Source organism: Populus euphratica, unplaced genomic scaffold (genome assembly GCF_000495115.2).
Source record: "Populus euphratica unplaced genomic scaffold, PopEup_1.0 scaffold17.1, whole genome shotgun sequence".
NCBI classification, from domain to species: Eukaryota; Viridiplantae; Streptophyta; class Magnoliopsida; order Malpighiales; family Salicaceae; genus Populus; species Populus euphratica.
The window spans coordinates 1368399-1378633 of record NW_011499884.1 but is presented as its reverse complement, the minus strand read 5'-3'; the positions used below and the strand labels follow the sequence as shown (position 1 = coordinate 1378633).

General features: G+C 33.2%; 1 protein-coding gene across 1 annotated transcript in view; it reads right to left on the bottom strand.

The window, feature by feature from the left end:
- LOC105130030 (putative leucine-rich repeat-containing protein DDB_G0290503) overlaps window positions 1–3860 on the bottom strand; it is an 8281-nt gene extending 4421 nt beyond the window's left edge. The window contains exons 1-4 of the mRNA XM_011032345.1: window positions 3494–3860; window positions 2742–2831; window positions 2363–2651; window positions 1–1636 (exon numbers count right to left, since the gene is read on the bottom strand). The exon at window positions 1–1636 is cut by the window's left edge and continues 2509 nt beyond it. Of these exons, the coding sequence (XP_011030647.1) occupies window positions 1–1636; window positions 2363–2465 (1739 nt within the window). The 5' untranslated portion in view covers window positions 2466–2651; window positions 2742–2831; window positions 3494–3860. The remainder of the gene's footprint in view (window positions 1637–2362; window positions 2652–2741; window positions 2832–3493) is intronic.
- Between the last annotated feature and the right edge of the window lie 6375 nt (window positions 3861–10235).

The window sequence follows — 10235 nt, the reverse complement described above, 5'->3', positions numbered from 1 at the left end:
AGGGAAACATCCTCTTCAAGTTTCTCTTTCATTTCCTTCAAGCTAAAAATTTCATTTTTCAAATTTGTTATTGAAATAACGGAATTGCTGTTCAGTTCAATGAGGCTCTGGTTCTCTCCCTTAACCTGTTGGAGGTTCTCCTGAAGATCATGGTTGGATATCTCCAAATCCTTCAAGATTTGGAGACGATTTTGAAGCTCAAATGCCAAAGCTTTCTGCTCCTCTTGAGATTGAGAGTGCAATTTCTGCAAGGTCTGCAGAGTAGCTTCAACTTGAATAAAACGTGACTGTTCATCTTGCACCGAAGCCTGAAGTTTCTCCAACTCATTTTCCTTCTCTGAAAGTTCTTGATCCTTTGTTGCTATCTTCTGTGCCAAATTCTCTGCCTCTGATTGCAGAGAATGACTTGATCTCTCTAACAGGAAACATTGTTCTTCTACAGTTTTCAATTTTGCTGCCCCCGTCAGAATTTCGCTGTTTAATCGATTGACATCCTCTTGAGCATGAAAAATTTCACTCTCCATCATAGCTATTTTCTCTAAGCACAGCTCATACTGAAGTTCTGCAGCTTCTTTCTCTTCCTTCAATTTAGCGAGGGCCTTCTCCAATGCTTTAGCTTCAGTTTCTGCTCTTTCGGTTAGCTCATTAAGCATTCTAGAATTGTCCTCAGCAATAAAGATTTTCTTCTGCAAACTGGATAACAGTTGAAGACATTGGTTGTACTGAAGAAGGCCAGCTTCCTTTTCAGCCTCTAATGCAGAAAGTTCTTGCTTGAGATGTTGAGCTTCTATTTCAGCTTTAATAGCTCGTTCATTGAGTCCTTTTGAATCCTCTTCCGTTTGAGAGATCACATTCTCTAAAGCAGATATCCTTTCCAAGCATTTATTGTACTGAAGAAGACCAGCATCCCTTTCGGATTCTAATTTAGCAAGAGTTTCCTTCAGGATCTTAATTTCAATTTCTGCTCTGCTTGCTCTTTCATCAAGACCTCCGACATCCTTGAGTTCTTTCTCCAAGCTGGATAGCTTCTGCAAGCTCTGCTGGTATTGAAGAAGAGCAGCTTCCTTCTCAGTTTGAATCTCTGAAAGAGCTTTCTTTAAGATTTGAACTTCAGTTTCTGCTGCTTCATGAACCTTCAGGCCTTTTTTCATTTTTCCATCTGCGACTTTTGAAAATTGAGAAGCCGCTTCTCGTGACATAAACAACTTATCGAGCTGCTTTAAACCTTTTTTGTTTATTCCAGAGTCCGATTCTTCAGGATACCCCCCATTCCTTTCCATAGAGAGTCCAAATGAATCCCTATGCAAACCATCTGGGTCAAGAAATGCACAGATAGGATGTGACATTTCTGGGGTGTGCGGCTCACCATCTGGGCCAAAAGAGCCTGAGGGTGAGTCATCACCCAGTGCATAAGATACTTGGTTGGGAAATGCTTCTGCCATGGTTCGATGAGCCTGGCGGAGCTCCACAGTTGCATGATCATATCTCTCGGCTAATGCACGGTAAGCTCTGTAGAATTCCTCCACCAATTTCATCAGTTCAGGACGCTTCTTATAGTACATTTCTGCCCTCCTTGCAAAAGAATCGGCATCTTCTTCAATGAGCTTGATCATTGCTTTGACTTTGGCATCAATATCTGTTGAAACAAATCCATGCTCATTGAGAATGTGGCCCCTAAATCAGTCATAGATATATGCAATACAGCAGCTTGGTTGTTATTGATGAACAGTATTTAAAGGCCCTGTGACCTTTTAGAACTTATGGCAGTTAGAATATGAGCCTGTGCATTTAAAATGTTCTTGAAGCAGAACAAAGCATGATGTGCTATTTGATTATCCACTTCCATAACCACATTTTTTAAACATGCCCTGAATGATGTGGATGGGTAATTATTTTATGGAAACTAAATCTGGGGTATCTTTTGTATTCAGAGAAATTAACGTGGGATAAGTAATAGATATGTGAAGGATGGTGGACAGTAGACTTCAAGGTTTAATTGGCTGGCGGTTAGTGATATGAACACAAGCAAACATATGCAGACGCACACCAGCTAGCTGTAATTGAGAACAGGCTTTTATGTGCATCGCAATAGAAAGAATAGTCATGCATTTGTTACGATTCAAACCAGACTTGACTTCAGTTGATGATGAGGCTTTAACTAATAAGGAAGAAACTGCCCATGTATGAGATTTATGATAATCGGATTTTTTTTCTTGAATCAGCTAAAGTTTTGTTGACTTTAATATCTATAATAGAAAGCAGTCAGAAGAACATTCAAGTATTACTTCTTCCACGCCGAGCATATGTATTAAGCAAACAGTGTTCAAGTTATATGACAATGATACAAGAAGAGAATGGAGACCTGTGAGATTTTCTTGAAGCCATTTTGAATTCTTTGGACTAATGTGGCTGTCCCACCACCAAGAATATAATCGTCTGGACTCAGAATGTAATAATGTTGCCATGACTCCAGCCAAGAACAATAAAGCAACTGGCTTGGACTTTACAAAAGCCTGGTCTTTGTACCAGCAATAGAAACCCAAGTAGTGGATCCAGGCCAGAAAAATAATTTAAGTTATTCCAGGCTTCCAGCCACTCAATAACTAAAGTTCCCTTCAGGATCTTCACTTCATATGTCCTTTCTTATAAACCTACACAGACGAAGATCATTGAGTAACAACAGAATTTAATATTTTCATTACGTGTTCTAAGAATATATAAACAGTTGATATGCAGACTACCTGCTCAATGAGAAAGTCTACTGTTTGTGTTGCAGATGGAACTCTCTTATCACGGTTTATGTTGCGAATGGAACTCCACACTTCAATAACTTCAAATCCATAAATGAAATAAAAGGAAAATCAGATCTTCCAAACTCATACATTGCAAAGACAACCACGCAAGATAGAGTCAAGCAATTCGAAGAAATGAAAAGAAAATAAAACAGGAGAATGCAAGGAGTCAGATACTAAAATTATCAAGTTTGCATTGTTTGATTTCCCAAATTCCAGGATGCAAGTGATAGTAGTATGCAGCGTTGCACATAATTGACCAATACTGGCCCAGCAATAGTCCTGATGCAAATAATCGTACAGAAGAAACACACAACTGAACAGCCAACCCAGCGATCCAAAACCCAGAAAGAGTTCATGAAACTCAATCTACCATTTAAAGGAAAAGAAAAGCACAATCTTGAAGCAGACTGATATCAACTTGAACTCAAGAGATATCTACGAGACGTGGAAGTTAGAGCTTACCAAAAGAAAGCAAGACTACAGTGACAAAAACACAAAAAAGATCCTTTGTGTTCAGTAGTAAAATCTGATGACGGGAGGAGGGGCGAAGAATTCTAGTTCTGGGATTTGATGAGCAAGGGAAAAAACCTACCAACTACCGTCCAAAAGAACACAAAAGACACAAACTGAAGCAAATGGGCACCTACGAAGATGCAAAAAAAATGATCCTTTATGAACATCACAGATCAAGAACATACCAAAAGAATGAAACCCGGTAGAATAATGGGGTTGTGATCGGCAGACGGCAGCGGCTGTGATATAAACCCCCAGCTACATGTCTTCCTAGTCACCCCATTTTCTCTATCAAACTCACAAGCACAGACTCCCCCCCTCTCTCTCTGAATGAGACTTGTGCATTATGTTCTTTTAGAATTGGTATCCTCACACTGTCAATAATTGTTAAAAGAGAAAGTTAGCAGAGAATGAAGCAGCAGGTGAGGTGAAGTAAAAAACTTAGAAAGTCTTTTTTTGGTGGATATTTCAACTTGCAGTAGAGAAGATTTTATGTCATCCTCATCCGTAAATAAGTGTAGTTTAGGGAGCGAGGAATACGAGAGTTAAAGAGTTGGATTATCTTTGTGAATTTGTGGTGAAGATTCGATTTAATTGAGGATACAGATGAACGGTCACGTTCAGCAGTTTCTTTGCGGTCTTTTGTCGTTACCTTTTTCAGAGATTTTGAGATGGCAAAATTACCATGGAAAAGAAAAGGAAAATTATTATAATAACTGATCTGCCATTGCTTAAGATCTCAATGATGTTCTTTCTTGGGTTCCTGAATCTGTCTACTTTCTTGCCTTGTTCTCGTACAGCACTGTACATTAATGTTAGAAATTTTTTTTGCTTTTCGACATTAAAGAAACCTTTGATAACCAGTCACTCGGTTTCATTAATCTCTTAACGATGGAAGGTCTCAGGTTTCAATTTGAATTTCTGTGAGGAGTGTGATGTTACTCGTATGAAACATCCATTCCCAGTTTTTTTTTTCTAATAATATATTCTATCATTTAAGTATTTAATTGTTGGTGTCAAATGGTTCATTATTTTATGTTGTTTAATAGACTAATTAGAAGTAAATATTTCAAGGCGATCCATTTCAAAAATTGTAATGAAAATCTTTTTTATATTAAAATACTATCAAATCAACTTATACGTAACTCAAAACTCAATCTTTCTCTAAATGATCTTAAAAACATATATTATATTTCAGTATGATGTATTCATTTTTTCTGTAGATAATTTTAAAATCTTTGGTATGGATTTTGAACATAAATAAGTAGACGTACAAGTCAATCCATATTTGGTTTAGCACGTGATGTTACTTTCTTTCCATAGTTGTAGGTATAGCCGTGAAAATCTTTTTTCCTAGCAAAAAAATGAAATCACATATCAATAATTAAACACCTTGAATAGTACAATATAAAGCATTACAGCACGATGCAGAATAAAAAAACTACAAAGCAACATTGTGCAGATACACAAAAATGGTCTCGGAATGGTGCTTAAGTACCAAGTCCATGCATGGTAAGCTTACACAGAAGTGGAAAACGTAAGAGAAGATGGTGAGCTGAAAGGAGCTGAGCAAGATCAGATCTGCAAATATCAGGCAGGATCTCAAGAGACCAGCAACTTGAGGTCTTCGTAAACACATGCTGGTCTGATTTATGCATGCCGGGAATGTGAATAATAGGAAGGGAACATCTGTCTAGTTTGAACAGCTTTGCAACTAGAAAAGTAAAATTATCACTTGGTTTAGAAATTCTGTAATAATTAAGAAATCATGCCCTGTCTTCTGGTAAAACGTTGGTATTTAAATTATAGATTTACTATTATTTTTTCAACATTGCAATTGCACACTATAGAGTCATAAAATGCGGCCATGGTAAATGTTTCATGTCGATCGAGCCTTGAGAAGTCTCCCGTCTGAAAGAACACGTGCTCCTCGAGCAAACTTGATGACCATTGACTTATTGGCACAAAAGATTAGAGATTCAACTAGTTATTAAGATTAGAGTAATCCACTCTACCTTCTTTTCTTCTTCTTCTTTTTTTTGCGTTTTAGTCTTTTCTTTCTTGCTTTGGTTATTGATTTTTTTGAAAAAATAATTATTTTTTATTAAAAAACTGCTTTCAAGTCTAGTACTCCATTTATTTTTGTTTTTCAAGTTATTAATTTTTTTATTTTATTTTCTTTATTTGATCTTGTGTTGATTAGGGTTTTTTGTTGATAAATTTTTTCTTGTTTGGTTTTTATGTGCTCATTATTGTATCAAATAATTATCCCAATATCAAATTAATGATAGATTTTTCAAGATATTGTGCAAACTCTTCATTTTTCTAAATATTGCTAGTAAAAGAACTGGAATTGAAGGATAGAAAAACATTAAAGTTTAACGGGAGAATAACATAAGCGAAACATGGAAACCAAGGTTAAAAGAAGGAGAGAGAAAAGAGCACAATAAAAAGAAAAAAATAAGAGGGGTGTTAAGAGTCGCATTGAATCTCATTATACACCATGCACTATTTTACAAAAAAGAAAATGTTGTAACAATTTCAATGAAATAAAAAAAAAAACATTGATCGGAGTTGGGAGGAATGACCATGTGTGGTTCAAATGCCGCAAGCTTTCCTCATGCCCTAGTTGATGTTTGCACACTTATGGCACTTTTCTCTTTTTCTTTCATTTTAGATCTTTAATTTTTAAAACTATTTTGATTCAATCTTTTTTGTTTAATTGATTTGTTTTATTTTATTTTTTAATATTGAGTTGATTAAAAATTAAATTTTATATTTTATTTTATTTTCTTTTACTTTCTACAAAGTTATTATGATTTCAAGCAAACATCCCTCAATTGGATTGATGCTTGATTTTTTATCATTTATTTTTTCAAAATATATTTAAATACAAAATGATTATAGAGAAAAATTAAGTTATTAAACTTTGTGAAATTTATGACTTGGTTTGCAAGTTTGATGAGTTAACCTGAATTGTTTTGGTTAGTGGGTTTAGAGAACAAACTTTTTTTAATTGAATTTGATTTTGTGATGGTTAATCTTTTTACTATAATTAAAAATATAATATTTAAAAAAAACATGTTTTAAAACTTTATGGAGATCATGAACCAATTCATAAGTATGGCAGGTTAACTTGGTTCCTAGATTTTATGGATTAAGCATTTATTTAGTTTTTTAATTTTATTCTTTAATATTAAGTTGATTAAAAATTTAATTTATATATCTTTATATGGAGTTGTGCTTAAACAAATATTCCAACATTGTGTTGGTATTCAATTTTGCAGGTATATATATTAAATAAAAATAATTATAACAAGCAAAGTTTACAAACCTGGTAAAATTCATAACCCTAGATGACTGAGATCGGTTTAATATATTATTATCTTAATATTTTTTTAAAAAATAGTTATCTTGATTTTTTTAAAAAAAATAAACTATATTTTTACTAATTATCTCAATTATATTATAAACCATGAAGCCAGTCTATTTATATTAAAAAAAAAATTATATCATTTAATTTAAAATTTAAACTAAATGAAAAACAAACCTATAAATTTCAAAACTAATCACACTACTCTTGTGGCCTTGGCATTCATTTCTATATTTAAAAAAAAAATTGGTATGACCCGTGACAGTGGGGACTAGGACTAACATAATAATTGAATCTAATCACCAGACATGACATTATAAAATGCTGTTGAAGGTTGCTCCATTATGATTTTGATTTCATGCCCGTTCTCCTCTTTTATATTAATAACTTTCAACAATAAACTGACGGTGACATGATTGCTTCTGTGAGTAGTTTCACATGGCCCATGATAATTAAATAAATTTAAAAAAAGACATTAGAGGAGGGTGGCATGTAAGCAGCCCAGATAAACGACTTATGAAGGTGGGATTGTTTATCTTTCGGTCTATCGAGGAGTTGAGCTGTCGTTGAAAGAAAATATCATCATTAAATGTTATATAGATTATGGATTGGCCGCTTCCTGGAAGTGGAGGAGGGTGTCCTGTTGTTCTGTTCTAATGATGTGTGTCGTTAGATCGAGAGATGGGCTGTTTAATCTGTACAATGGTGCCATCTCTGTCATCACTTGATATCAACCCAATCAATCCCATAAAAAAACTAGAAATATTTATTGAGCTTCAAATACACTTTGTTGCTTCCAAAATCCTCGATCTAGCTAGCGGAAGAGGAGGCTGCATCAAGAGTAAAACTAGAAGATACACACGTACTTCCATTCAAAAGAAAAATAAAAATCCAATTTTCAAAGTGGGGATTTTAGCTAATTTAATACCATTGTAAAATAACTGAATTAATTCTCTTGTTTTCCTCTTTAATTTCGTTTATATGTTCAAATGTGATGTATCAATGTATATCATTATGAAATTTATCCCTTCATAAGGAAGAAACGGAGGGGAAAAAACTCATTGTAAAAACTTGATAGAAGTATGAAAAAAGGATCTAGAGAGATTTCAAATTTCCTACATCTCTCGTTCAGCTATAAACATATCTAAATATCTACAGATTTAGTAAAATATTAAATTCAATCCTTTCAAATTTAACTAGGTTAGATCTAAGTACTGTGAGTCTACGAGTCTGATGAAATACTAGATTCTAGGGTTTTTTTGAATTTAAACATCCAATATAAAAATCTATAATTATTATGTTTCTATACGAGTCTGATGAAATACTAGATTCTAGGGTTTTTTTGAATTTAAACATCCAATATAAAAATCTATAATTATTATGTTTCTATACGAGTCTGATGAAATACTAGATTCTAGTGTTTTTTTGAATTTAACCATCCAATATAAAAATCTATAATTATTATTTTTCTATATTCTAGATGTGCGAAAAGATTATATAGGAATCGTCCGTACATCAATAAATATTAATATTGATAATAAAAATTAATCTCATCAATATTAATATTATATATAGAATGATGTATGTTCGTTTTCTATATTCGTTTTCTATAAACACACGATACATATATTAATATCAATATCATCTAACAAAACACATATATTAATATTAATATTGATACAATAAGTTTATTCTTTGCTTGAATAAAAAAAAGAAAAAGACTTACTATCTCTCAAATAAAAAAGAATTATAATTTTTATTTTCTTACCATTTATTCTCCGCTTCAAACACGTACACCCTCGGTTGTGAGAAATAGAAGATTAATATGCATGAACAGATGATCATTTATTTTCCAGACATTTAAAAACTAAAATTTCATGGTGGATTCCAGATAATCATCAAAATGATTTTCATTTTTTCTTGGAACACATGATATTCAATAAGATATGATGTGTGCGTGTTAATTTGTGGGGGTTGTCATGGAACGAGCCACGATTCTGACTTCTTCCCATTCCTCACCTGGGTGAGAAAGCATGGCGGTACGAGTATTAATTTTGGTGAAGTTTCGACAGTAATTCATATTGGGACTGCAGAATTTCATGAAGAGTATGCTTTACAAGAATATATACGCTTTTGTTTGTCCCTTTTTTTAGGATTTTTGTTGATGCATGGCAGATTATTATCGGAAAAAAAAAAAAAACCAAGATTGCAGACGAGGGAGGGAATCAAAAGGTTTATGATTGCCACCTTCTTCTTCTTCTTTTTCTTCTTTTGTTTTGGAGATAATTAAAAATTGCATCACTTAGATCCATGAAACTGTGTTAAGTGGTGTTAGTGGTTAGTGTTAATAAAAGGTAGCTTAAATAATTTTTAAAGTATTTTTTTATTTAAATCTTCTTTTGTTTTGGAGATAATTAAAAATTGCATGAAGGTCGCTTAAATTATTTTTTAAAGTATTTTTTTATTTATAAAGAACTATTCTATTCATAGTAACCCAACCCATCAAAACAAATAATAATAATAATAATAATAATTTTGTAAAATATCATTTGAACTATTTCCCGAACAGCATCTTATTTGTTGTCATTTAGTGTTGTATTCATGCTAATTTTTATTTTAAGTTAAAGTAATCCTGAAATAACTACTATCACATTTAAATTTAATTAAAGCTGGTTATTTTTATATTTTGAAAATATTTTGAAAAACATCTTACTATTAGCTGAAGATAATTCTCTAGAAAAATGCAGCTCAATATATTTAACCAGTCGTATTATATAAAATTTCCAATTAGATTCAGTTTCTCTCTGATAAATTTCCGTTCCATGTTCGGGGTAGTATTATTCTACGACATCGTTTTCAATCTGAATATGATTAGAGCATCATTATCAAAAGGCAAAATAAAAAAAAAAAAAAAAAAGAAGAAGAAGAAGCAGAGGCATGAGGTACCTAGGCATATCAGCGTGATGGGACAGGAAAATATTTATTACAGGGGCGGTGTCTCATGCTAAATAGAAATTTATCGAGTTAATTATCCTTGCCGGTAATATCATATAGTTTTCAAATAAAGCTACAGGTAGCCATTTTATGAAGGCAGTGTCTGTTTTTATTGGAAAAAATAAAATTAGATCATGATTTTAATTTTAAAGCGGGAACACTATTTTGATCATGCTGAGACAATTCCTCCATGGACAAAACATGTAAATTAATGTATAGTTCAACTGTATAGCCAATCCCCTTTGCTTTTCAAAGTAATATTTGACGCCACAACCTACCAAAGCTACCATGCTTTTAAGGCACTAGACCTCCGAAATCACCAACCCAAGTGATGTGACCTGTCTGCCTCTCTCTCCTAAATTATTGTGTAAGAAAAATTAGATAAGAGCTACCAGGACTCTCTAGTCTGTACATGTGAATGGATCCTGTGGAAGACCTTCAGCTCGTCTACCTCCATCTCTTCATTCGCACTAACACCGTACCCAGCGGAGCCCACCATCCATAGCTCCAAATTTGTCTTCAAAAAATGAAAAGCGAGCGCAGAGAGAGAGCAAATAGTA